A 27,439-nucleotide genomic window follows, 5' to 3' on the forward strand; every position below is an offset into this window, starting at 1 on the left:
AGTGCTTACAAATATTTTTGTAGTTATTTTGGTCGGTGGTTACATTATACAACTTAGAAAACTAGTGTAGAAAACGTGTTAAAACAGATTACTCTGTGGTAGTACTTTAAAAACAGATGAAAATCGATATCTAAACATTTCAACTTGGTCTGATAAACAACACAATTAACAACAAAACATCAGCAAAACTCTGAAGAGGAACTAATTAACGAAACAAAATATTCCAATTTCAAAAGTTCAATTGAGTTTTAGAAGCGAGAACAAAGTGACTTGCGCACCACTAGTAGGTCCCCGAGGTCGTCGGGACTAGGCGACGTCAGTGTACCCGCGACTACCGGTAGGGCGGCCCGCCCAAACGTTACCGCCCGAAGAACGTAAACGCGGAAATGTGAACATAACTTAACAAAATTAAATTAATTATCTAAAAAAATCAAAAACAATATTTTGTGAATTTTTAAACTTATCTCTAATTGTTCAAGTGTATGTTGTGTTTTTTATAATTTATTTGAAATTTCAAACAGAAATAATTCGGGATTAAATTGTTGTTTTCCCTTTATGGGAATCATAAGCCCCTGCTTATAACACTTAGATATTGAAAAGCTTTTTGTGCTCACAAATTATATCTTGAAGAGTGGAAATATTTAATATTTGATGTTAGGCGTTCGGTATTTTTCTTTTTACGTTATTATTTGCGGAAAATAAGCTGCTTATAAGTATAGTGTATTTAACGGTGTTTTTCTATAAGATTTTATAGGAGAAAATATTTATATTAAATTATGTAGTCAAACTTTATATTACGTTTTATGAAACTCTACGGGCATTTTAATAATGACGCTAATCAAACAACACTGCCTTGTTAGTCGGGAACATATTATAAAAAGCATTTTATTTACTCGTCACTATGTATGTATCCAAGAGTATTTTAGGTAAGAAGTATGTAATTCTAAAACTCTTTCCCATTCATCTTGTATATCTATTCATCAATAGATATTAGTTCTAATGTAATATTGATCGCACTTATTAATAGTGTTCATTGTTTACATACTGAAACTCATCGTGTCTGCTAGCTTGCATAATACAGTCTAAACTTAGCCTATGAAAGTTAGCAATGCGTTTCACCCTGTCTTGTGATCTAGGTACGTAATATTGTAAAAAGAACACTCACTAAGTATTTCCCTTTGGTGAAGGTGTGACATAATGGTTTAAGTGTCTATGTGCAATTGTTCCTAACCTTACCAGGTACCTAAACAAGCACAAATACATCATGAACATTAAAAATAGCGTTACTATTGTGTTACAAAGATCACGGCCGACAGATTGTATCAGTGAACTTCAGTCTACTGGGAAACCCCAGCGGGGCCCATCAGGGCCAAGGCCTGTCGGGGCTGCGGGTTTGTTCAAAAGAGTTACCGCGGTCCTGGTACATAAAAGGCCTACGAAGGAACATGATGGGTTTTAGTCAGTAAGAGTCTGACACTCCTTCACGCTGCTAATCCACATTTGATGATTTCCTATCAAACAAAAAAAGTTTACTCGGAAAAACAGACAGCCATCCAACAGTAGTATTAGTAAGGATTACCATTTATTCAATGCCTATTTCTCTAAGACATGTCATTTGGAATAATGATATAGTAGGGCTTCTAATTAAGTAATGATACAGGATAACTAGCTGGTAGATTGACAGAGGATAGAGAAACACTCGCAAATTGAGCTAATTAACATGCGGGGCGTAAGTATTCTATAATTATTATCTCTAGCTTTCGCCAGGGTGAGAACTAATCCGCTCTCCCGGATAAAAAGTAGGTACCCAACAGCCTTCCTAAATAAATCTAACACACAAATTTAAAAAAAAAAATTAAATAAGACTAGTACTAGTTCCTAAGACCAGCGCGATCTTGTAAAAAATACTCTTCAGCTTTACACAAATAAAATATCCAATACATTTTTACTATAGATTTTGAATAATTAGGTAGGTAGGCATACCGACTTATTTTTCATGAAAATAATACAAAAAAAAAATGGTGATAGTATTGTGTTAATTTAATATTGCTAAAAGTCAAGATTTTCATTACAACTTCAGGTAGTAACAGCGTGGACCCATTGGTTTGTATTCTTTGGTAAACACAAACCACTTACTGTCAGGAAAACAAACTAAACATTACGTCAATAAAAAGGACGATAAAAGTAGCCTTCATTCCAAAGAGAATTGACTAAGACATTAAGCTCCTAAGTTACCTCATATTACCTAATTCTTTACCATTGTGTCAACCGAAGTTTGTATATCAGTCAAAACTTCCTCATTCAATTTCTGTCAACTGTACGATATTACGTATTCCAGGGGTCAGTTGTATCAAGTTACAGTTGACACAAAGATGGCTACCCAAAACATAATACCCCTATCAAGAACTTCTTTAATGTTATGTGACATCTACATGGACGAGAGAAGACTAGAAGTTTGCTATGACAAAGTAGCTACAAATTCAGAAAGTTTAATGACAAATAGCTTACTGAGTTACGTTACTTCTCTGGTTTGATTTCCATTCTTTATGAAATGTTAGGGAAAATATGTAGGGTTAATTCCGCGAGACATTAAATCGAGTACCTATACTCTCGACACGTGTTTCGTCCATCCAGGTGGCAGTTTCAGGAGACGTTGACTCGTTGACCGCTCAGACGCCATAGATACTTACACAACTTTTTAAAAGTCTAAATCATTTATTGAAACTAAGTTAATTATTTATTAGATTAGCACTTTTTCATGTCAAAAAATTAGCACATCCAAAAACTTTTCAACCTTACTTACACCACTTCCTAATGTTATGTCTTGAAAGAAGAAGCGGTGATGAACAAACCTCACAGCAACAGTCTTTGTTTTGCAAAATTATCGTTGTCTCCTAGAAATTATCCGGAACATTACCAAGATTATTTACTTACAACAAATGTCGTACATAACTAGGTACTTTATATTCTACATACGTTAACTCCTACATAAAGATTACTCTAATTTCGTTTGCCACAAGGGAATAAACATAATGCTGCCGGCTTATCGTTCCAAATCCGAGTAAACGCTGTTTCATATTTAGTACTCCATTATTTGGTAACGTAATATTTATCCAGGTTATAGACACGTGTCATGATGGCTCAATTATAGTCGTAATGTGTGGTTTTTAATCGTGAGGTTCGAAAGACCGCGTTACCGCGGCGCTGCGCTGGTACTTAAAGAGCTTAAGAACTAACACGGTAGGTTTTAGTAAGAGTCTGACACACGCCGTGGGCAACGATCACGCCGTGCAAGCGTTAGCGTCATTTGATGATTTCCCATCAAAAGAAAAATCCAGAGGTTCTGGGTCACATTGATTATTGCTCCTCCGGAGACATCATTTCATGATTCCTCTTATCAATTGCAATATTGACCACTGACAAACCACGATAACTCTTTTAAATAATCACACAGACCCCGCAGGAATTCGACCATTCCTGGATACCTATCTATAGTTTTTCACAAAAAAGTCTAACGGTCCAATCAGAGTCCTGATATAATCCCATGCTCATAAATACTATACTAAGCACTTAAGAAAATGACGTTCTATGTAGTTATAATTTTCCTTATCAGCTCATACATGAGAGTTATTGAGAGTCAAGGTCAAGGTCAGGTCGACCTCCTCAATACTCAATTAAGGTGGCGTACTCAATATTCGATTCATAAGAAAGTATCGAATATTGAATTCGACGTAACATCACGTAACATATAATATTTGAGGACCTGAATATGTGATATTGAGACTGCCTATAAGAATTCGTAACCTCGAGTATATTTTTCTATCATTGCTTTCCCACAGTTTGTATTACATATTGAACACAATAATATTCCCATTCATTGTAATAAAAAGTTGTCAGTAATTAATGGTTTCTCAACCTATATTTAACGTCGTCCTCTCCTTTATAGTTTCAACACGATGAAATATATCTTAGGTCCATCTTATCTTCAGAGTTAATTCAGTAGCTACTGAACCGCCAGAGCTACTGAACCCATAAAAATAAGAGCTTCCAGCAAATGCTCTACTCGCGTATCAAGTAAGCTTATAAAGTAGTTATATAGAGTCTATGTGAAAGAGTGTTTTACTAACTAAAACCCACCATGTTCCATTGTGCACAAGGGCCGCGGTAATTTTTTCGAGCAATTTCGCACCTTTCATCCTCGGTAAATAGCATTTCTAACACTTAAATTTCGAATTGGTTTCTAACTTGAGAGCGTGTTAACCAAACAAAAAAGCTCTTCAGCTATCTACAGCTTAATAAAATAAGTTGAGATTCCATTAATTTAAGCTGTCTCACCAAGTAAAACAAGAAGCTCAAGCAACATTTTTCAAAATCTTTTAAGATATTTTTACCCTCTGTAACTTCGTTGTGGATAAGCTTAGAAGCCTGAAAATTATGTTATGCGCTCAAATTGAATGTAATTTGGTTTGAGCTCACAACTTTTTGCGGTAGAAGAAATGCGTCGCGTGACTTGCATTTTAATGGTCAAAGAAAAGTGAGTAAAAGTACAAAGGAAAACAGTCTTTTACATAAATTCTTATTTATGTTTATACTTATCTACTACTTATATTATAAAGCTAAAGAGTTTGTTTCTTTGAGTGTGCTAATATCAGGAACTACTAGACTGATTAATTTGGTAAAAGGGAGCCGTTTTGGAGGTGTTGTGCGTTGTAATTTGACGGGAGAAATATTTGACTTTTGAGATTCTTTGGCAATAAGAAAAATATTTCAATGTTGTACAGCCCATTCATCGAGAAATATAGCTATTATAGACTTCTTTTTATTTGGGTGTGTGGAGATGCTCAAACGGGACGCGGGCAAAACCACTGGCGCCAGCTAGTCTAAGAATATTTTGAAACTTTCACATTACATTTACATAATAACTTCGTTCGCACGTCACCACCTAAAATACTTTTCGAAGCTAAAACAAAATAATTCGATTCAACATGTGATACGCTGCGAGGCATTTTCATGAAAACACGAAAACAAAAAACAGTGGCTTTTGTAAGCTTCAGCGTAAATAATATTAGGGATACTTAGAGCACCCGCAAACTACGAACTTTTAGTCGACCGATAGTTTGTTCGGGCTCATAAATCAACTTGAATGTATGGTAGTACGCATATTACAAAGATCGGGTCGGACTGATCAGACCGACTGAAAACTATGATTGGAATCAAGATTTTCTTTAAAAAAAAATTGACAACATTCGTGTCATTCGCGTCGTATTCCTTATAAAGGTCGCCGGAAGACGCTGGATGCAGGTCGCCTCCAACAGGTATCTGTGGAGATCTAAGGGGGAGGCCTATGTTCAGCAGTAGACGTCCTGTGGCTGAGATGATGATGATGATGATGATTCATGTCGGGTCAACTGTCGGTCGACAGTTCAGTTTCCAGTGTGATCTGTGATCACTGTTAATCCTATTTACATTAAATAATAATTTTCATTTCAATAGTCTGTCCACGTTTTATGCTTTCTGTTGTAAAACTAAAAGAACAAAATTAAAAGAGTTGCTTTGAAAAGGTAAAGTATCTAATTAAAATTTAACGTTCGTGTTTTGTTTGCCTTTTGAAACGAACTTTTCGTATATTTTATTAATTACTTAAACATTTCCATAACGTGAGTCGCTACGTAATTTTATAATGAAAATTAGTCTATGAATAATTTTCTTTTTGAAGTCGAAAGGCATACTTTAACAATGTGAAACAGCTTTAAAGTATATAATACTACTAAGGCCATTTAGTTTTTGGTAAGATATGAAGATAGTTTGAATGAAGTACATGGTTCCCATAAAATTAAACTACTTAGTGGTAGCTAGTAAATACCTAAAAGGTAATTGCATTTATAATATATTTAACAAAGTACGGCCGCGAGCCAGATATTTTTTATGCACTTATCAACGTAGGTAATCAAATTATTTCGGAAGCCAAAGGATTACAAAATAGATCTTATCTCAAAAGTATAAATAGTGAATAATTATTTATTATACGTGACTGTACTTCCCCCGTATTAGATAGATAGATAGATAGATAGATATACTTTATTAGGTACACCAATTTTACAATTTTGATCTAAATCTAGTTAAGGTAGGTGACATAATGGGCGGTCTTATCGCTAAGAGCGATCTCTTCCAGACAACCTTAGGATGGATTGAGACGAGAAGGAAAAGATTATACGGTAGGCAGTTAGGCTAAGTGTACACTTGCTCCTGCAATTTGCGCACCTAAATATTATTACCATTTGTATTATCTCTACATACACACTCTTTCGATTGTAGTTCAAGACTAAAATCAAAAAATGTTTACGGAATGCGCGTGCTCGTAAAAATCAAACGTTATGTTCCATACGAAAGTCTGAAGTAAACACGAATTTAAGAACATACGTATTTATTCCTCTATCTAGGTATGTTATTATTCTGAGTGCAAAATTGCCTTGATAATGCCAATAAATTAAGGTTCGACAAAAACAATTACAATTACAAGTATCTCGAAAATTTCGTATGTGTGTTTTCGATTTAAAAAAAAAAAAACTTAGACGCCTTTACTTTATTGAACGTAGAAATTGTCTCTTTTCCAATTAGAGTCATATGCATTAGAAAATCATTACTTACAAGCAGGAGTCTAAAGTAAAAAGTATAATTCAGGTCAGGCGTTTACCTACAGCTTAACAAATAAACAAACCAACTCACAATCGCATATGTTTAATGGGTAGGTACACCTTCACCAGGGGTTGATCTCGCATCCCGTGGGAACGCACCCTTCAACTAAGTAGGTAGCTTACTGCATTTCTCGATAACTGGGGCTATTTAAAAACAAACACAAGAAAATTTTCCAATGGGACCCGTAGATCCTGAAACTAATATTGTACTCGTAGCTATTTGATTGTTTCTTGCAAAATAAAATTATAGAAATACTAAAATCTTACTCAGTAATGTGAACCTGGTGATACTACTCAGCTCAGACTCTTATTTAACTGCATGGGATGACGGAATAGGTAGTTCAGAATATCATAAGACATATCAAGACAGACAAGGCAATAGCTTGATAGCATCAACTATTTTCACTTATCAAACTAACATGGAAACAGCTGTTACAAAACAAAACGAAACCTAATAAATATCTCCATAATTGTTTACTACAAATATCTTAATGTTTTACATTGTGCCAGTGCGCTAACAATTAATGTGTTGCCAGTATCCGCTAGGCAATAGATATTTCTACTGTGACTAGTTTAGTAATTAATGAGATTATTAGTAGTTTGTTTTATTTCAAACTAGTTTCCCGAGGCTTCACCCACGTCCCAGGAAAACCACTCTTCGCCAACAGTCTTTTTACAAAATGTTCAAGTTCAAAATATTTATAGGCTTCCACTACTTTAATATGTTTAGCGTTTCTGCGCAAAAAAGCTCAGTTTCGGCGAAGGAAACCCTCCATTTTTTTCCAAGAACCCACACGAAAATTACTAGAGCTAATTAGATTTCTTAATTATAACAGGGGTAAATTTCAGCCTTGTCTAACAATAACTTAAATTATTAGGTACTTTATGTGTTATTTTTTATAAACCGGGTAACTGGGTTGAGAAGGTCAGATAGGCTGTCGCTTCTTGTAAAGCACTGGTACACAGCTGAATCCGATTAGACTAGAAGCCGACCCCAACATACATAGTTGGGAAAACGGCTCGGAGGATGATGATGACTTTATGTTTTATTTTCTAGCCTTCATTACCTAAACCAGCCAGCTTCGTGCCTCCCTAGTGAAAAGTACCAATTTTGAAAATGTTCCTCTCACCAAGTGTTTGTGTGGTTCTACCAGTGTTAAATAGTGATTGTTGAAACTTAATGTGGAGTTTAGAATGTGGACAAGATGAGGAGATGGCATGCGGTGTGGGGTTTCCTCATTTTGATGATGCCAACGCCGACAGAAAACTTTCGGACGCAAGAGTTGAGTTTGATACCTCCAAAGATCCAACCGACGCCGCAAACGCAGACTCAGAAAGTCGAGCTTCCGAAAGTTATTCCGAATTCGATTTCGGAGTTTTTCGGACAGACGAAGATGGAGAGTCCAGCCACCACCGAGACTACTGCTGCTGTAGATGATGTCCAAGTTTTGGAACTCACTACCAGTGGGGTGACTGTTAGTTTAGCTTATGTAAGTATTTTGTATTGAATGTTCACGTGCTTTTGTGTGAGTCATTTGTTTTTAGACTGCTTTAAAATCTTTTGCTCGTTGCGAAAAACAGACGCAAATCCGTAATAGATGTCGTTAGTGTAGTTTGTAGGTTAAATGACAGAGCGACTCCAATATAAGTAAAAGCCGAAACGTCGCGTCGGGAAAATAAGAAGGTATCGTACCTTGGTTATCGTTTAAGTCCCGATTATTTATAGATAAGTATTCAAATCGCGACAGTTTTAAAACCGTTACTTTAAAACAACTAGGATTGAATTATTAAACTGAAAGATTTGAAATTCACCCTTAGAATCAGTCGCTCCCCCGCAGAAATAGTCATTCAATGTGAATCATCTATAACTTCGTAAAGGGGTAGGTTGTCAAAGTTGGGTTAATACTACAAAACGCCCACCATAACTTTACTCATAAACCTTCTAAGTATTATTAATACGCCAACAATATTTATTTTAAGTACCTACTATATTCCGGTAATATGTTGAGCTAAGCACATCTGTGTGGGTGTATGATTCCATTACGAACTTTTTCGTGTAACTTGCTTCAAAATTCAATTAAATAATGTACTTATTTTGCTTTCACTTTTCACCTAAACTTTGTAATTATATTTTGGAAAGCCTTTGGGCTTTTTATGTTATCAGAGTGTATTAAAATAAAAGACCAAATAGAAAACATGAAAATTTTCAGCAAAAGAGAATTTTACGTTTTTCCAAGAGAAGCAAAATATATTGTTCTTGCAGCATGCATAGTGATTTAACCTCTTGTTGATATGGTTCAAGTAAAAAAACGTATGAATTTTAGAAGTTATTGTCTAGTGGTATATGTCAACAACCTTAGTAAGAAATTGCCAATGAGCCCTGAGCGAGCGCAGTAACCAAAGCTCGGGCGTACTTTGTTTATGAAGAAAGACCCATTTGTCGATGAGCCCTGAGCAAGTGGAGTAACCAATGCTCTAGTGTTCTTTGTATGAGGAAATGCCTTTATTATTGGTTATACCGATCATGATAATGCTCCAAATTCAGATCATCAAATGCTTCTTAATCATTCCAAAAGCGTATCAAAACCACAATATCCCTATGCTATGCTTGTCTTCAAAACCTCAGTGTTTCGATTCAAATTATCCAAGTATCTTCAGATAGGAAACGCTTGCCAACGACGAATTACATTTCAGCGCATTACACTAGGTACAGATTATGTAAACTCGCGTTTATATTTAGATAAACATAGTGAGAAATAATTTAGATATGTTATATTCAACTCTTTTCTAATCTTAGGTAATGCTGCAATCTTTTTCTTACGTCATTTTAATTCTTTACCAGTATTGTTAATATGTTTTTGTGGGTCGAAAGTTTAATTTGACTCTTAAGTCTGTATGGAAGTGAATGGTAATATGTAAACGGCTGGTATCAGACAGCCTAAAAAGTTTACTTGGATTCGCATTTAGAGTTAATGGTTTTAGATTTTTAGAAATTAATTTAAAGGTGTATTCAAAATAAACCGTCAGCCCAACTTTCGGCTGTCAGTTTAGCCTGAAGTGTGCTTACTGTAGACTTGTTTCGTATTTGTTTTAAGCTTTGTTTTTTTTTTACTAAATAATGTTGGGATTTAAGGAACTTCCATCATGATTTCTTCTCTTTTGAAGTATAAATACCGTCTCCCATCAACCAACCTTCTTAATTTTGTTAACTAAAATATTTTTTTGGATCAACATTTTAGGAAATTCTGTTTACGAAAGCTACAAGAACAACAAACATCTTACTGTGTTATTCCGCAGATATGAAATGTTTCATTCATTGATTATGAAAATATTTCCCTTAACCACACAAACTACGTTCCTTCCCCATAAATTACTACTACATAAATAGTAGTACGCGTTTGTTTACCAAAACCGCCATATTGAATGTTTGGCCCTTCAGTTTTCATGTTGATATTAAAAATAATTACGTTTATACTACATTTGATTTACGTTAGTACATATTATATAAATATATTATTTCGTCGTAATTACGTTGTAATTCTTTTCTAAGAAGAATTCACTGATTCATTAAGGATAAAAATACTACAGTTACAAGCCTACGTTTGGGGATATTTTGGACCAATTTTAACATACTTTCTTCACATAATCCTTGATACGTAAAAAGATATAATTTTTGGAAAGATTTTTTCCTTAAGGAATACACTGTTCTAGGAACAGTGGTTAACCTAAAATTCAGTACCCAACTGTTTCACTGATAACATAAAATCGCTATCTCTATTATGCGCAATGTACGATTAATATGCATAAAATAGTTTATCGATAGTTAGTCACACACTAACCTTGGGGCCGCACTATCTGGTTTACGATAGGATCCATGTCTATGACTAGACCATCGATAATAAATTAATCTATCGTATGATCGTCAGATTAATTAAGAGTGCTTGATTAATGACCGTGAAGTACCTATAAATTGATTTACTTTATCATTGTTGTGAATTTTCCATTAAACGTAAATTTTTACATTTTGTAGTTTCCGAAAAGCTATTTTTATTAGTACTAAACTCAAGAAATCTTAATCCACAACTAGAACAGATCGATTTAGTGCCAAAACGTCACATTCGTTCAACAAATGTTACAAAATATAACTTTGAGTACCTATGAAGATGAAAAAGTAAATCACCGCATTGACAGAAGAAATTCAATTTGAACCAATATTGGTAAGGAATATCAGGCAGGAAAAACAAAATTCCTAAAACGCTTAGTCACCATACAGATATTACTCACTTTCATACAAAAATTACGAAGCTGTTATTTTACGGTCATAAGGCCGTATACAAACAAAGTAAATATTACATATACCTTGCTATCTTATCCTTGTTTTATCAATACGCACGTCAGCCATACTCGACTTTCCGTATTATCGACAGATTGTACCAAAATTTGTTATCAATAAACCTCTTAATCTAAACAATTCGCTTATTTGAACACGCGCAGACATTATTGCGAACGAATTTAATAATTATTTATTAAATCGTGTGTGAGTTTATGTGTAATTAAATGAGTTACAACTCATTTTTTGTCGTGAGTGTGTGAGTTTGTGTTTTAGTGAGTGAAATGTGTGTGAAAAGTGTGTTTTTGTTAGTGGTTTTGTGTGTGAACTCTTTAGCGCAGTTTGTTCCTAATTTGGAGAATAGTTACTCTGACATTCCTAGTCATAATCATATGCATCCTCATGGAATGCCACCATTTCGGCCAGAACCAGACTATGTAAGTTTCTAACATAAATATTTATACATATATGCGAAGAGAATTAGCGCGTGTAACAATTGCTTTATCATGGTTAAGGTCAAATACGCAGATAAATTCTGTTTTGATAAACAAATGTATGTATTTTGGTGTTAGGTCATTGCTTTTATTAACTGACTTTGAAAAAGGTTAACAATCACACGAGAATTTCTATAAATTTTGGATGTTACCATGGCGCTGATATCAGAGTTAGGTTTAAAAGATAAATTATATCTGTTTTACACTAAGCCTTAGAAACCGATTGAAACTAGGTATCGATGTTTTTAAAAGTGTACCATCGTACCATCCCAACCGTTTTAGATCAGATTTTTCATAAAAAATCTAGAAAACTGAGCATTTTAGGAATTTTGATTTTCCTGCCTGATATTCGTTACCTACTTGGTACATATTGAATTACTTCTGAAAGTCCAGTGAATTCTCTTTTTGAAAAAGGTATAGCTCTGAGTATTTTAATCATTGTTCATCAGTCATTTATTTCTTCGAATTATAATGTAACCTAACTATGTCGTCATCATAGATTATTTTATTTTCATGACTTCATAATACAATCTTAAAATTACGCATAGAAGTTAGGCGATCATTAGTTCCGATATAGCTCTTAGGACTAATGATATTGATTGACGCTTCTCATTACCAGAGTTCTGGTTTGTTCTTTGGGAAAAGGAATAGGGTAGTATTTAAACGCAAATCAAAAGATATCCTTTTTTAATGCAATAAGATTCCGAATTCCCATCAAAATTACTGATTGCACAGCAAAATATTCAACTCAAAATATCACTAAACACACTACAATTTATTTTTGCAGCGTACAGCGATTTTTCCTAAAGCAAAAGCTTTTTCATCAATGCACAGCTAACAATCTTAATGCACATTATACATGTTAACTCTTTTTCTTTTAAATATAGCTTATATTTTTATATTATTTACAGCAGTTTTTCTGAATAAAACTGCATTTTATTAGTCACAGTCATCTTATTATTTATTAATTACCACATAATGAGATCAGCAAAAAAATATAAAATTAAATACAAAGAAGACGGATCACAATCCATACAAAATTGCCCCACGTCCTATAACAATGTGACGTATCTCAAAAAAAAGATAAAAATGTTTAAAAAAATATGGCATACTCTCCAATTCATTTTTTTTACACCTTCATACGAAAAAAATGCTTTAAAAATTGTTCAGGCGCTGTTATGAAAACATCGTTCATGGGACTATTTATGGACTATTTTATTAAATTATTTTTTTGTTTGATAGGGTATACCTCACAGTTGGTCCCATAATCATCAGGTCCGGATCTGATAATGGAAACCCTGAGAAATCCAGGGCAACTTTTGAAAGTTGTAGGTATGCGCAGGATAAAAACTTGACTATAAGGTGTATGTCTTATAACAATATGCAACAGTAAAGGTTTGGAGCTGACCTGATGATGGAGACGAAAGAAGGTCGAGGGAACTCGACAACTGAATATGTAAACTACCTCGTGTTTGGGCTCATATTATTTGTATTGAATTGATTGAATTTGATTGAATTGACTTGATTGTTATTGAATTATTAATAAGCGTCCACGCTTCCTTTTTTGCACAATAGGCACATTTTTAACTTCTGCAGGTGGCGCCACGTACTTGAGTCGGATCGCAAGTCCGATGATATGCTTGCACATATAGTTCTTAAAAAAAATGGGGCAGGTGCATTTTTAGTCATTGTCAGTACTTCCTTTTGGCATACATTTCATATAAGTAGTCATTAAAAGGCAGAACTATCATATTTCAGAATGTTTATAGTCAGAATCATCTTTTGGCTTCGGCTTACTGGCCGGCAGAGCCGGCCAGCCTCAACCGCATCGGCGAGCATTAAAACTACCTGCGCCTCAGCTCGCAGGCCGCCTCGCCCCTCCGCGCCTACGCGGTTTTGAATTGCACTCTAGGGGTAGGGCAAACAAGACTACGTGGAGTCGGTTTTGCAGCGATTCGTTTTCGTTACTAGCTTCAATTTTTAAAACAATGTTTTTAATTGAAGGTTATAAATGGCAATTTGCTAAATAAATTGAATCTAAATAAAATTCTACCATATTCATAGTACGCTGAATGAGATTTCAGTTAATTTGTTCTGCTTTTAGAAATAACGCAATGTGACAGGATTTTTTTGTTATAATAATCATTAAATTTGCCAAGCATGGCTTCTTGAAAATTAAGACAAATATGATGAACAGGTTTTGTTGTACTTACTGGTTAATATGCGACTGGGATAGTTATTTTGCTATGAAATATGGAAAATTTGCTGTACATTCAGTATTTAATGCTTGTATGTAGTATTTTTGTACAAGAATAAAGGAGATGGCCAAAAAAAACCCAGAGTCGACAGAAACTTCGTATGTATGGTTGGATTCAGTAGAATGTGTAGATTACAAAAAGTATTCCATATCTTCTAAAAACCATGGGGTTCTCTTTTTACAAGGTTTCTTCGATGAAGATTTTAGTACATGAAAAAGCTGAACTTTTCTTTTTGCTGTTCATTAAAAGTTGTGCATAGGGTAAAAACTTTCCACTTAGGTGTATGTCTGTTAGCACTATACACGAGTGAAGGTTTAGAGCTGACCTGATGATGGAGAAGAGAGAAGGTCAAGGGAACTCGGCAATGGTAAATATTAACTACCTCGTGTTTGGGCTTATATGATTAGCATTGACGAGAACTTTTTCACTAATGCGAATAGTGACTAAAAGTTAAAATTAAAAAAAAAATGATAAAAAAAGTTTAAGTTTTTTTTTTTTACTTAAGATTTTTTTTTTAAGTAACCTTTGCCAGTTCGCAAGTTTACACATAACAGGAAAACCACTTCAAGTAAGTTAGGCCGGTACTTAATCGTATCTGGAGTGGTTCATGTCAATAGTGCAATGGGTGGTCAAACTCAAGACCTTTTAATTACCAGGCAAACTCTGTAACTATGGTGATATTACTATTCGCATGTATAATGTTAGTATGCCTTATTGTTTATGGTCCTTTATGTAAATAATCTTTAAAATCAACATAAATTCAACATAACCTATATTTGTGAAAATATGCTATAGCTCCTATACCCCATGGATTTCAGGCTGGATTTTTTGGCACCATCAAAGGTCTATCATAACGAACCCATTGGTACCCATTTCGTTGCTGTCGATTCTGGGTTTTTTTACTATGAAAATTTGGCCATCTCCTTTAACTGTATTGCATTATAAGGAAAAAAGTAATGTCATATTGATGTATAATTTCGAATTATCTGCAGTTTGAGTTTTGTTAAACATTTAGTTTATTTGTAGTGAAGTAAGTTATTTGATGTAAAAAAGAATTAAATGATGAGTATTTATTGATAGGCGATTATTTATTTGATATGCAATTTATAATATCCCAAAGGAATAAGCATTGCCATACAACGTGGACATGATGCCAGTTTTCTGGGCAAGTTACCAGAGTTTTTCAACTCATAATGTAAGCACATAATTTTCTCTCTTTTCCTTCACATACCTACTTAGATATTAAATATGTAAATCACAAATGTTGTAATTATGTAGCTGTCAGTATTTGTTCAAACATTTCAAGCAAGCTTAGCTACTCTATTTTTCTTACCAACTAAATAAACAGCGCTCATAAAGCTTAATATCAATAGAAATGAAACTAAATGCTCATATTTATTAACCATTTTCATGTCGAACCGTTAGAAAGACAAATATTACTAAAGAAACAAGTTTCAACTAGTATTCTATTCATGAGAAGGTTGTGTGTTGAACATTCATATTATTATAGGTATGATTAAGAAACATATGTAAAATAAACTTTGGTTTGCAAGCATATTGTAGTAAGTAATTCACGCATTTATAACGGCCAAAATCAACATAGTATTGTTTGGGTTTAGAGGTTATAAATTCAGTCAGTTAAGGTTACTGCGATGTGGTATTTATTATTCAGTGTTTGCTAACTGTGATAAAATAGCTTCAGCCAGCGTGAACTTCTCTCAGGTTTGTAAATACTAGCCTTAACCTTCGTCGATAAAGCGACTAAATAACACTGAAATATTTTTCAAATCAATAGATATGTAGGTACTGAAATTAACACGTTTATAAACTCTTCTGCTTTACAACATTAGATGATAAGCTAGTTTTATCACTAGCGTATTGCACAAACCTTATGACTCAGCTATCTAATCTTCACTTATTTTTAGTATTAAAGTAAACGTAAGTAGGTATAGGTACCTATTTAACGAATATTTGTAAAAATCGAAATCAACTGACGCATTGCCGCAAAATCAATCTTGTTTTACAGCATTGCAGAAAATGATGATCATACATTTTCTCGTCATATTTTTGTTAAAAGAAACCCATATAATCACATGGCAGATACTTAAATATTGACTACTAGGAGTTTTCCCGCGGTTTCACCCGCGTCCCGTGGGAGCTACTGCCCGTACCGGGATAAAATATAGCCTATGTTACTCGCAGATAATATAGCTTTCTAATGGTGAAAGAATATTTAAAATCGGTCCAGTAGTTTTTGAGTTTATCCATTACAACCAACCAAACAAACAAACAAAGTTTTCCTGTTTATAATATTAGCATAGATAAAGAAACTACCCCAAAATAGAAAATCCTAACAAAATATTCTCCTCACAGAAAATCATACAAACAGATTTGGAAAAGCCATAAACCCATTATTTACGGAGTGTGAATTGTGATCTGCCCTTAGGGGAATTTCCTCACCATGATCCACACACACACATACACAAACATGTTTGTATAGCACCTGTAAACATGTGTGCAACAAGTGATTGTTCTACCCGAAGCTACAGGTTGTCACAACCAACAAAATCAGGGTATCGGGGTCATTTAGTTTCGTCTGTTTAATTTTCTTTAGTTTTCTGTCATGAAAATCTTGTAGTGAAACACAATAGACGAGTTAAATAGAAGAAGAAAATAGACATAGAATACATACATTAGTTTTTTAAAAAAATATTTTGTTTTGCACTCATCTTAGGAATTATGTTACCAATTTGAAAAAAATATTTCATTGTCAGGTAGCCAATTTATCGGAGAAGGATCTAGGCTGGTTTCGATTCGGATCTGTTATCGTAAACGTCGACTTATGATGTGATTTCTCACATACGAAACATTTTCTCATACAACTATGAAAATTATCATGCCACAGTGATTCTTAAATTGGATTATCGTCGATAACTGCTGATTATGTCATTTGCTTGTAAAATTGAATAATCTAAACACCTGTAACAACGTACAGATACGATTCGCATAAAAAATTGTGAGTCCAGGGTAAAAGGAACCTTATGGCATTATCACTTACGACATTGTTTCTATGGTAAAAGCAAACTTGAAACATTTCTGTTTCTAAACAACTTAGGCCGCGTTTCCATTGACGCGGAGCTGGGCGGAGAGGGGCGGAGAAGAGCGGTGAAAAGTGGTCAGTGTTTCCACTGAAGCGGAGCTGGGCGGAGAGGGGCGGAGAGGAGCGCAGCTGGGCGGAGAAGAGCGATGAAGATTTTGAACGCACCTAGTGACGTAACGAAGACAACTGACACACTGCACGCGAGTCACGCACCGCCCCGCTCCGCACCGCTCCGTGCCGCCCCGCTGTCCTCCGCTCTGCACCCCAATGCTCGCTGTCCTCCGCACTGCACCGCCTCGATGTATTAATATTCGCTCAGCTCTGCTCCACCCCGCTCGTACTGTTTCCATTGAAGCGGAGCGGAGATTTCAAGCATAGTCAATGATCAATTTGTGCACCGCTAAGCTCCTCTCCGCCCCGCTCCGCGTCAATGGAAACGCGGCCTTAAGCGCCAAACTCCAAGTCTGACAACCAGTCTTAGCAAGGGGTATCGAGTTGACCGGGTACATACTTAAATGGGTTGAGGAGGTCAGATAGGCAGCCGCTCCTTGTAAAACACTAGCACTCAGCTGCATCCGGTTAAACCGTCTGAAAGCCGTCCCCAACATAGTTGGGAAAAGGCTAGACAGGTGATATAAGCACCAAGGTCTATAGAGTAGGTACCTTTTCTCATAGAATGTCAAAAATCATGTACGAACATTATGTCACTACAGATTAAAAATTGTTAAACACCAATCTAATCTGCCATTGCATTGATAAAAAATATCTCGATATTAGGGAACAATACATAGAGAGATAAAAGTATGAAAATTTGCGGAACATGACGGATTAACATCCAATCACTTTACTCTTGTACTGCTGTTGATTAGCAACTGATAACCGCCATATTGACGAAGCCGTTTGATCGAAGTTGTGACGTCATCGCTAATTCTCTGGGCAATTTGTTAAAGGGCGAATTTTAGCAAGGACAAGTATTGGGATGTTAACTGTATTTTGCGTACCTATCTTGAGTAAACGCTTTGCCGTACCCGGACTTAAGTCTATGTTTTTCCACAGACTTCAGACTTGCTTTAAAGACCTATACCTAATTATTATATCGGGTGTGTCGTTCACAATCACATTAAATCCTATCGCATATACTTTATGATATTCTATGGCGAATTGTAAAAAAAAACCTACCTAATCTCACTTTTATAATATTTAATAATAAGGACGGATTACCTACAGCAAGATATTAACCACCACTTTTCTTACAATAAATATTTCTCACACAACGTGCAAAAAAGTCTGACAGATAAGCCCAGTATGGAACTATACCAGAATACGTCAGACCTTCCCATTCAAAACTACCTAAAATAAATCATAGCCATGTATCACAATCAGTCAGTAAATAGCCATTTCATAAGACATGCAGTAACAATATTTGTATACGCTAACTATTTTGGCGCCGACTTCGCTCGTTATTTTTATCTCGGCTATCAATCATGCCGTGATTGTAAACTACTTCTTGTAGAACATAAATTATTATAAAAATCTTACGTAAATAACTTGATGGGGATTGATGGTGTTATGTCGTTGTGAAGTAGGCTACAATGACTTCAAGATAGGCAAAGCAAACTGTATTTAGGATGAAAGGGTGGGCGTTTTGGGGGCAGTTGTTTTTGACGTTCGGTAGGTACTATTTTTCGAACAATTTTTAATTATTGATTTTGAGTTTTTTTTTAACACACGCAATATAAAGACAGCTTAATTTTTCGCTATTTCCGTCAACAACAACGTCCCTTATTCATCACACTCTGTCTGCACTATGTCTAATGCTCTTATCGACGTGTAACTTCCTTTAGCTTTACAAGCAATTACTTACTATCGCTAAAACTGTGATTTATCCATTTGTCACCTGGTACATTGGTATCTGTCTAGACGAAAGCGTTTTTAATATAGGTAGTACTAGCCGTTTCCCAAACGACCCCGGGTTAAAGGAGATGCTATTAAGCAAGCTCAATATGTATTATTATAATTCATAAATCCTTAATCTCTGATGAAACCTAATGATGCAATCTAATTGATACGCTTTCGGACGAAAATTACTGAACCAGATAGAATTTCATTGAACACAGCTGAAACCCTTGAAAAGACTACACAATACTTTCACACGAGTACAATAAATAGTTTCCTCGGTATGCACAGAAAATCTAGTAGAACTACCAACCTAACAAACAAAACGCAATTTTGCATCTAAATCAGCTCTCCCGAATCGTGTGCAACCCGCCTATAAATTAACACCCAAGGTCAAGGTCAGATGTTACATGCGTCTGGTTTGCAAATGGGAAGCACCTGGTTCACTCGCACCAGTTAGATTTTTGTTGCTAGTCTATCTTTACATCTTTCTAGGAAACTTTATAGTGGTGTTATGATATCATGCATGATAACAATGACCTTGTGGAGTGGTTTAGGTAATAAATAGTACTTTCTGATAGTTTACATGGGTAATTAGTAGTTTAATGACGTAAAAATAAACTTATTGATAGTTGTACCTTGATCTCCTGTTTTTGGCTATGAATCTATGGCAGTGGCTACTAAAAATCACGAAAAAAACGGTTTCTTTGGACAGAAAGGTCATGGGGCGTTAATAGAGTCATATAAACATACTACATACATTAAGTAATGTGCGGGCGAATTCACGAGAGGAGTTTTAGTTATGAATGCATTGTAGTGTACCTTTAAATGGTTGATTGAGGAATTCTTCTTTTTCGGGTAAATTAAATCTCACATGCTGTTGGGATCAGCTTTTCTTATTTGTATCCTCTACTTAGTTCTTTCCACGACATACCTGGCATTGCACATGTATTTTGTCTCTACATCTCTTCATCTCCTTTTGGGCTCAAATCTTCGACCGGAGATGGCATATTGATTGAAGAATGCTAATTGGGTATTTATAGCTAAGTACGTAGCTATTATTAAACTATCAAATCACCGGCATACTGAGGAAATAACAAAGTACACAAGCAGATAAAAATATCTTCCGACCTTACATGAGAGTTATTTTCGTCGAAAATTTCATGCAAATAGAATCAGTAGTTAACTGCTTATGCGTAACAGATGGATTGACAGATCGACAGGCGGAGTTACTTTCGCATTTATAAATATTATGTAGGTCTATGTTTTTTTTTCCCCGTAAAATTGCGCTTTTCCGGGAAATGTTGTTAAGGACAAGTAAACAATAATTATTAATATTGTGACAAGACACGTGTTCCTCATAATAAAGCGTTATTATTAGTTTTCTGATATTCATATGTTACCTGTCTATTAAGTAATGTTTAATTAATATTACTATATAATTGTGTCGAAAGTAAGTTGCAGTCTTTTACTAGGAAACTCTTATATTTTTTATTAAATCGTTACCGAAAAAATAATCATTACCGGTGTCCCTATATTTTTGCATAGAAGTGTACATAACATTTTTCAATCATGTAATTCGGACATATTTACATTGACCGCGGCCAAGAATCCAAACATAGTTTTTAGTTCCGATGAAAGAAAACTCTGAATGAATTTCAGTGATTTCAGTATCATGCACTGTTTAGTTTGAATGGAGACGTCAGCAAGTAAATCTTTAGTAATGGATTCCGTAATGGATGATTCGAAAATGGAATTAGAGTTTTCTTTTTCTAGTCTGAGGTTTTATTCTGGCAGGTCATATCCTTTTGACTGTGTTTTTTTTGTGGATGTGGCCGTTTTGTTAATAGGCATGGCTGGTCTATTGCAAAGTACTCATGCAAGAACTCTAAATATACACACACTGAAAATATCAATGATTATGTTTTTTTTTTTTAATCAGATGTTATGTATGGTGACTATTCAGTATTCGTGTACTTATCTAAACTTTTTATATGATAAGTTTTCCAACAACAATTATTCTATACATACAGACCTATCGTCTAGCTAGTGGCATAGTGGACTAGGACAACGAGATGCGGGAAGTTCACTAAATGTTTTTTTCCCTAACTTCACACAAGATATTAGGTGTGGTCTTACTATTATGTAGTATACAGTTGCACCAACAGTCCTCAACAGAAGACGTTAACCCTTTTCTCATCCCCAAAAATGATCAGCAGCTTGTTCTCAAAAATCAACAAAGCAATTTCTCCTCATTGTTGCAGTCAGAAGACCCCGAGCCCCCAGACTTGCAGTATCCAGTGCAGCACGCTGGACTACCGCAGAAGCTCGAGGTGTTCCCGCTGCCGCTGAAGAACTCAGACCATGAGCTCAACTTCAACGTGTCCTGGATACCTTCCAGGGGTAAGTTGTGTTTGTCTTTATTCGCAAGCCTGACTGCCGTGCGAAGGGTCCCCGGGTTTGTGGGTTATTAGAAAGCAAAGCAGCCCAGAGTCTGGAAGAAGAAATGATCATCCGTTACATAATGGTATTCCATATTTTACATATGTATTTTACCTGGAGCGTTTGCCAAAAGAAAGTTCTACTTCTTCTAGGTAATAAGGTCTTAATCCAAATTAGATTATGGTTAACATTAGTGCTCTTGGTAGCAAACATGTAGCTCAATATTTATGAATAAAATCGACACCTGAACTTAATAGATCCTCTTATCCGTAACGACTGCCAACGATCTTGAAATAACGATGGGCACCCATCCATAGACCAACCGCGCTAAGTGTTGCTTAACCTCATGATCGAACGGAACGTTTATGGCTCCTACTAACCCCAAGAACTCAATCTTTTAGCTTTTGAGTGCCGATAAATACAAAGTTCACAAAGCCACCAATGTATTGTAGTAGAAACAATACATCGGTTACTATAAGCCGTCTCTTGTTTCATAACAAAGACCATCCAGATGGTTAAACACATTACGCAAAACGTAAGTTTTGTTAGTTATTTCGGTGTAAATAAACAATATGTTAACGGTTTCCGCGTCCTATGTCCACAGGGAGTTTTGTAGTTGCTAATGTAATTGTTAGGTATACAAAATGAATGATTTTTGTTTATGAACCTTTAAGGATATTCAACCTTTTTATATTCAATTATTAATATGTAGGTTTATCTTGTATATTAAATTAGGTACCGTTTGCAGATATATTTAATTAAACAAAATGGATTAAGTCGGTAATAGACATTAACCATTTTTTTATAATTTCGTGATGGTTTATTTATTGCATTCTATGATTAGTGCATTTATTTATCTTTCAACATATCATTTATATTTTTAAATATTAGATTATAAAAAAATAAAAATAAAAACATTTAAAAATATAAAAAATAGATGGTCACCGATATCGGGCATTCTATGATTTATTATTACGTTTACGGATTTAAAGAATATAGTTCTTTAATTTAGATAACAACTTACCTAGCTGAATAACTAGCTACGTCAAGGACCTTGAAACAAAATCAAGGTCTAAAAGGTCCAGACTCTCCAAGTCTTTTACTCTTCTCCGCTTTAAAGAAGTCTTAATACTAGCGCGCTTTCGTGCAAAACAGTAATACTTATGTACAAAGACTATGAAATAATTCAGTGGATAGGTAATAGGTATGTCAAAATCTCGTGTGTTTTTACGAGCGTCCTATACCCACAAACCCATATGTTCAGTTTATTTGTTGGTCTTTCTTTACTCAAGAATGGCGAATTCGTACTTTCAGTAGTAAAATGGTTTTACGTCGTTTACCGTAGGGTTTTATAGGCCGTTATAATACTCGTATCTTTTTAAAAGCTGTAAATCATTTTCAAACTTACTAAGACTGGTTTGAGAAATTAAATTGCGTAAATAGGAGACAACTGGATATATAGAGATATAAAATAGATTTGGCATGTCAGTAGACAGTAGTAAGTTAGTAATGAAAATGTAGATTCCTATAATAGTCTGTATATGCTTAGCTGTTCATTAAATAAAGCCTAAAGAGTATTTTCACACTACTTAACTAGTAGGAAGTTTGTTACTTACGCATTTAGTATAGACTCAGTACACAAATCTTTTTGTTTTGAGCTCTTACACAGTCCGTGGTTATATTAACCAGTCCCACAAACCGTACAATTTTTCAGACAACATCCCGACTTTACCACAGTCTGACTCATAAACTATCGAAGCTATAAAATTCTATCGATCAGCTGTTCCGTTACTGCATAGAAAACAAACAAACAAATTTACAAAGATATTTATTATTAGAGATTCCATTTGAAAGAAGTATCTACGTACCAAAATCATATGTCCCGAGGTTATTTTAATCTTAGATGTAAACCACGTAAAAAAATATAAACATTGACCTATTTTCGTCGCATATGTAGAATTTATTTCGACGTCAATCACATAGTAATTGCTCACAGTACATTGATGTATGTACCATGAAGAACGGAATGACCAGCGGAGATGTCATAACGCATAATCTCCTTAGAATGTAGCGCTCTTAAATGGCGATGCTCAGGGGACGAAAAAAGTTATTAACTTCGACTTTAGCATTGCCATCCAACGTGGCAATGCTGCCAGCCTCTTGGGTACACTCCCGGTGGGCAGCGATGAGGAGTTTTTTGATGCCATTTTTTAGTTGTATATATGTATAAATAAGGCTTTTTTTTTACGTCATGTAAATATGTACATAAACTGAACCCAAAAATAAAATAAAGGTAAAGCTTTAGAAGCCTTCCATTATTTTAAAAATAAAATCAGCAATCAATCAAGACCAATTTTTGACAGATTGGTTTGATTTAACGAGGAACCCCAACGCCTCGTTAGTTCTAATAACGTTACATTGACCTACAAGAAAGCGCCTGACCCACCTTCCTTATGGCATCTCGGCTATCTTTCATCGCTCCTTGGTATGCACCTACGTATGTTATGTTCTGTATGTATGAATGGTAAGAAAAACAGACAGACTAGCGGAAACTCTGTCCATTATTGTCTAATGTTGATACATAGAACATTCAGATTCGTACGAAAAACAGTGGCTAATGTACTGTGATGATAGGGTGTAAAAACAATTGGTAATTGAAAGTGCATATCTTTGCAATTTATTACAAGAATTTTGTAAGAAAAACTTATGAATTTAATAATAATCAAAGCCTCGTTTATCTCTTTACATAACGTTTTCAGTTAATCTCAACTTAACTGCTTTCGAGGCGAAAATCCCTCAGGCAATTCACTTAGGTACCATTGCAACAGGTGCCCAAAGAATAGGTTCTATTTTCGAGATATACCGTTTTCGAGACTACCAAAAGCAAACATAAAAATGTATTTCAGTGACCTTTGCACCATCCATTCGTGTTGATGGCCAACTCTTGTATGATTTTCTATAAACAACATAAACGTAATTAATTAACAGATCAATATTTATTTATTTTCAAACGATTAATTTTCTCACGCGCAGACATGATTTTGCAAAACATTAAAAAAACGCCCAAAAATTCAACGCAAGCGACAATTGATTGATCGATAATAACAACACAGCCTTTATCTTTGTTCCGTAATTACAGTGTGTTTATAATGTTTATCTTTGTCAATTTGATGTTAGGGCCTTGTCCTAATGGAATAGAGAAAGAAGAGGCAATTATTAAATTTTTCAGAAAAAATAAATCGGCTTTTTAAAATGCCTCACAACACCTCCTAAATCTGATAAATACTTTGCTGATACCGGATCAAAATCTTTCAGCTAAATATGTATGAGATGATCGCGCACAGTCCTACGGGTCAAACTGAGAAACTTAAAAAAAAATAAACCTAAATGGCTTTCATTATTATGAACAAAGCTTCCGCCTGCGGTTTCAACCGTGTCTCGTGGGAATTACTCTGCGTACTCAGATAAAAAATAACTTTAAATAAACTATTTAAAGTTACAGAGCGAACAGAATACACTTTTTCCTATAGAGATTTTTGTTTTGGGAATCCTTCCAACGGTTTCGGATAAATAAAAATAAAAATACGTGGGTTGAAAGGCGCCTTTACACCGGCAGATAACTGCGTACTTGTGTGAATTTGTTGCTAATCTAAATATGAGTATGGCATTAAGCCTACCAATAACGTTGTTATTAATATCGATATTCGTGCACTTTCCTGGTGACAAAAGCCTTGTTGTTTTAGTAATAAAAGTACCTATAGATGACAACACATCAACTTACTTCAATCAGTCTTTCTTCAATAGATTTTCAACCTTATCACAATAGTGGAAGATTAGTGTTCGATTGGTTAAATTTGAAAGATTCAGTAAGGTTGATCTGCTGGCGTCTGTATCTTGAATTTCTGTAAGAATATAGGATGCCATTTTGCCATAAATAATTTAAACAAGTTCTTACATGTCATACCTTAATTTACGTAAAAAAAATAAAAAAAGGAAATAATAGGATCATAAGAAACTCACACTAAATTGCTTCCGATGGTAAGTCCGATTAAAAACAAATACAAGTTAGAAACGGAACATCAAAGCATTATAATGTACGGACTTTCAAAAGATTTTCAAAGACTCCGTTTTTAAGTCTATTGAGGATGAAAAAAACTGAAAATCTAACATCACTCGCGTTTCTCGGAGCTTCATAAAAACATTGTAAACTAAATCTAGCGGTAGTTATACTAAGGCAGGAGTCACACTCGTGTACCATCGTAAGTATTCAACTTTTTTTACAGTACTTGCTTTATGATGTGCATTTTTTTAAAAAGCATTGGTAGATTTTCTTAGTAACCAAAATCCTGTACAATGGTAATGGTGATTTATTTAATGTTTTAATATATTTTCTTGATTTAAAATCTGTCTTTACGAAAATATGTACCTAGTAAAAAAACTGGATAGTTAACACTTAGTACCACGTAGTTTTTTATTTCACGAACGTGTAAATTATAGATAATCTTACAATACAGGCCCCGCTTTTGTAAGATAAAAATCTAAACAAAGATGGCCTTACATCTATCGTCAAAAATATAAATTACTCTTCGCTTCCAAGCTTTTGACGAGATTGAGGCGCAGAATTTCGTTCAGTTATTGTGAACATCATTCATCGTTCACCGAACGGTGAACAAAAAAATAATTACTAAAAGTTATGGCAGACATGATCGACATGTCACGGTGCAGCGCTAACCCAGCGATTAAATTGACATTTCAATTTAACCCTTAAATCGTATCTTATGAAAAACAAATTATATGGCATTAGTTTATATGGTCAATATAAAAAAGTCAACGACGAGGTGACAGCAAACATGCAGCTACCTAATATCAGCTGCGACGTGCCGTACCGTTCATGTATGCCATGACCTTTACTTTTTTACACAAAAAATATTCCTGCAATTTTTTGACAAAGATTTTTTTACTCAGCAACAGTGTTGGCGGTTTCTAATTAACAATTAGTGAGTTAACATTAAAAAGCCTTGCGTTTGTAACTAAATTTATTTTTTCCCGATACAGGTGCGGCCGCTAGGGACTATTCTCTGGAGGTGCGCAGTGTGACGGACACAATTGATTGTCACTCGCCCATGTGCTACGAATATAACATTCCTGGGGTAAGTGGAATTATATAAGTGGGAATTGTAATTATTTGTGGAAATACGAATTTTGGGTGCATAAGTTCAAGGTAATTTGGTCAGTGGGTTGAACTTTGGGGGCGGAGTATTCGGAATTGGGTAGGTAGCCATGAATCATGAGATAGGCATAGGATACTTTTTCCCCCATCTGGGAAATAGCCCCTCATAGTAGTAGTCCCTCAGGACGAGGGTGAATCCGCGGAAAAAAGTCAGAAATCCAGTATAGCATATTTACCTTTAGTCTTAATTCCTTAAGTCGTTATAGCTACTATAATCAGTTCAACTTTGCTGTGACGCATGACGTGACAAATATCACCTAAGGCAATTTGCCTTTAGTGGTTTTAGACAGAAAGAAAGGAAGGAAGGAAATCATTAAGCAGGCTTTTACCCTGCGCACAATAAGCTGGCATACATAAATAAACAATAACCTAACCTAACCTGACCAAATACCTTTCCACTTGCCTTAATATGCTTCTTTTATGGGAAATTATTAAACGACCCCCTCGCTGTGGGTGCAATAGAACGAAGTGTCAGACTTTTATTCTCTAAAATAATTTTCCTTCTGGTGCCCTTCGTGTACCAGGGGCGAAGTAACTCTCTCGAACGATCTCGCAGCAGGTTTGATACCTATGTATGTCTTGAATTTTTGAAACATATGGTGTAAATAAGCCATTATTTTGTACAGGAGGCGACATGGTGGTTAATACCAGCCTTCTCGAACAACGTGGCCGAGACATGTGCAGTGCGCCCCGGCTGCGCTTACATGGTGAGACTCATCGCACACCCGTGGGACGGACATACTTCTGCTAACCTACATGTGGAGTTGGATGGTGAGTTGAGTCCTCATATACTCCCTTATGTTCTTTCTCCATATACTCCCTTGTATACTTACCCCATATACTCCCTTATCTACTGTTCTCATATACTCCCTTATCTACTGTTCTCATATACTCCCTTATGTACTGTTCTCATATACTCCCTTATGTACTGTCCCCATATACTCCCTTATGTACTGTTCTCATATACTCCCTTATCTACTGTGCTCATATACTC

The 27,439-nt window shown here is 35.1% G+C and overlaps 1 protein-coding gene across 2 annotated transcripts in view; it reads left to right on the top strand.

Moving 5' to 3' along the window:
• The first annotated feature begins 324 nt into the window (after window positions 1-324).
• Window positions 325-27,439, top strand: part of LOC124637337 (vascular endothelial growth factor receptor 1-like) — a 139,734-nt gene continuing 112,619 nt past the window's right edge. The window contains exons 1-5 of one of the 2 annotated variants that reach the window (XM_047173701.1): window positions 325-480; window positions 7,753-8,185; window positions 21,038-21,176; window positions 26,271-26,365; window positions 27,072-27,216. In XM_047173701.1, the coding sequence (XP_047029657.1) occupies window positions 7,901-8,185; window positions 21,038-21,176; window positions 26,271-26,365; window positions 27,072-27,216 (664 nt within the window). In that variant the 5' untranslated portion in view covers window positions 325-480; window positions 7,753-7,900. Of the gene's footprint in view, window positions 481-7,752; window positions 8,186-11,149; window positions 11,463-21,037; window positions 21,177-26,270; window positions 26,366-27,071; window positions 27,217-27,439 lie in introns of those variants that run through there. The other variant, XM_047173702.1, reaches the window with a different exon arrangement.

Source organism: Helicoverpa zea, chromosome 16 (assembly GCF_022581195.2).
Source record: "Helicoverpa zea isolate HzStark_Cry1AcR chromosome 16, ilHelZeax1.1, whole genome shotgun sequence".
In the NCBI taxonomy this organism is placed as follows: Eukaryota; Metazoa; Arthropoda; class Insecta; order Lepidoptera; family Noctuidae; genus Helicoverpa; species Helicoverpa zea.